Source organism: Scylla paramamosain, chromosome 49, assembly GCF_035594125.1.
Source record: "Scylla paramamosain isolate STU-SP2022 chromosome 49, ASM3559412v1, whole genome shotgun sequence".
Lineage (NCBI taxonomy): Eukaryota > Metazoa > Arthropoda > Malacostraca > Decapoda > Portunidae > Scylla > Scylla paramamosain.
This window is the reverse complement of record NC_087199.1, coordinates 2975001-2977500: the sequence shown is the minus strand read 5'-3', so window position 1 is coordinate 2977500 and position 2500 is coordinate 2975001. Positions and strand designations below refer to the sequence as shown.

The window sequence follows — 2500 nt, the reverse complement described above, 5'->3', positions numbered from 1 at the left end:
ATATTGGAGTGACAGCTTTATGATGAAGGGCGTCATGGAGCAGGTGGTGGGCTGGGTCAGGGAGGGGCACCACTGCTGGGAGGACGGCACCTTCCACCCAGGGCTGACTCCAGGAGAGAAAAGCCTTTCGTGGGGTTCCACTTTGTGTGTGTGGGACAGATGTTTTAAATCTGTGTGCCCTCTGGTGTGGCGGCCAGCGGCGGGTGTCAGCAGGTGGTGTGGCCTGCGGGGCACAGGCCGTGGACGTGCTGCAGCCCTGGATGTGGTCTGCTCTCGGGAGTGGTTGGTGAGTGTACACAAGTGTGCACCATCAAACACTTTCAGACAAAACTTCTTTTTTGTGGTAGATTTTGATGTGCTTTCAATGATCCAGTAACTGTTTCTGCCACAAATCAAGTTTTTGCTTGCATACCCCAACACACACGGAACCAAGCAGAAATTCATAAAAAAAAACATTGACTAAACCTAACCTAACCTAACCTAACCTCCCTTGATGGTAAATTTGATAAGGATTAATATCTGAGGAAGGAACAATTTGTGCCAGTGAAGACACAAACCTGCGTGTTGTGTGTGACACGAGTGCCTCACCGAAGACTGTTTTCTTTGCCGCCAGACGCATGCACTGCTGTAGTGGTGGCAACAGGTGATGTGGCACTGGGTGAGGTCTGCTCTGAGGAGTCTTCCCCTCACTGGAAACAGATTTAAGTTAGGAAGTCTTTGTTGATGTACAAGACTTGAAATGTTGGGTGTTTGGTTGGCCCAGCGCTGCCAACCCGACTCAGGCAACGCTGAGGCTGCAGTGAGGCAGCCTGTGGTGCTGACATGGCGAGAAGGCTGAGACGGCTCTTGTGTCTGATGTCAACACTGACACTGTGAAGGATGGGGTGGTGGTAGTAGTAGTTGTAGTAGTAGTAGTAGTAGTAATCACCCAACACCCTCCCAAACACTATCAACATCACCCTAACACCCAGATACACCTACTGCTTCCCAAACACCCAAAAACATCTCACACACACACACACACACACACACACACACACACACACACACACACACACACACACACACACACACACACACACACACACACACACACACACACACACACACACAGACCTCTTAATTACATTTTTTCACTTTTCTCTCACTAATCTGTTTACCCCATCACCTCACCCCTCATTTTTTTTTTTTATTTATTTATTTGATTTTTACATTTTCCAATCATTTATCTATTTTCCCCCCTCACCCGCCCTCACCCCACCTCACCCCCACCACACCCCTACAGCAGAATGTAGTGGTGACCCTGGAGCTTGGACACCGCGCCACCGTCAGGCAGCAGCGGGTTGGGGTGTTTACACATGACTGGGAGGTGTACGTCCAGGGGTCCAGTGGGGTGCGTTTGGAGCAGTTTGTCGACAAGGTGGTGTTTACGCTGCACAAGTCCTTCAACAAGCCCAAACGAGGTGAGTGGTGTTGTCTTGTGGTGATTAATTGATTTTTTATTGATTTGTTTTTTTGTTTACTTTTTTTTTTTTTGTTTTAGGTGTTTTTTGTTTATTTTTTTTGTTGTTTTGTTTATTTTTTGTTTCCCTATTTTTTTTGTATGTGTTTTTTGTGTTTATTTTATTTGTGTGTGTTTTTTTGTTTTTAATTTGTTTTTTATGGTGTTTAATTCTTAGTTATTGATGATTTTTTTTGGTGTTTTTGTTTTTTTTTTCTTTATTTATTTTTTTCTTTTTTTGGGGGGGAGGGGAGTTGGGGTTGTTTTAATTGCCTTTGGGTGTCATGATTTCTTTTGTGTTTAAATTATTTGTTTGTGTTTTTTATTTATTTATTTATTTATTCATTTTTCTAGGAGTGTTTGCATTTTCTTCAGTGTTTTAATTTCCGTTTTTGGGGTGTTTTATTGCTTATTTTTTGGGTATTTTAGGTTTTGGTGTTTTTTTTAGGGGTATTTTTGGGGTATTTTAGGTTTTGGTGTTTTTTTAGGGGTATTTTTGGGGTGTTTTAGGTTTTTATGTTTTTTTAGGGGTATTTTTGGGGTATTTTAGGTTTTGGTGGTTTTTTAGGGGTATTTTTGGGGTATTTTAGGTTTTGGTGTTTTTTTAGGGGTATTTTTGGGGTGTTTTAGGTTTTTATGTTTTTTTAGGGGTATTTTTGGGGTATTTTAGGTTTTGGTGGTTTTTTAGGGGTATTTTTGGGGTATTTTAGGTTTTGGTGTTTTTTTTAGGGGTATTTTTGGGGTATTTTAGGTTTTGGTGGTTTTTTAGGGGTATTTTTGGGGTATTTTAGGTTTTGGTGGTTTTTTAGGGGTATTTTTGGGGTATTTTAGGTTTTGGTGGTTTTTTTAGGGGTATTTTTTTGGTATTTTAGGTTTTGGTGGTTTTTTAGGGGTATTTTTTGGGTATTTTAGGTTTTGGTGGTTTTTTTAGGGGTATTTTTTTGGTATTTTAGGTTCTTTTTCATTTTTTCAGTTTTCAATTTCATTTTTCTTTAGGTC

The 2500-nt window shown here is 40.9% G+C and overlaps 1 protein-coding gene across 1 annotated transcript in view; it reads left to right on the top strand.

Annotated features, from left to right (window-relative positions):
• LOC135095357 (protein ENL-like) overlaps positions 1-2500 on the top strand; it is a 10571-nt gene that overhangs the window by 905 nt on the left and 7166 nt on the right. The window contains 1 exon segment of the mRNA XM_063996114.1: positions 1286-1463. Within this exon segment, the coding sequence (XP_063852184.1) occupies positions 1286-1463 (178 nt within the window).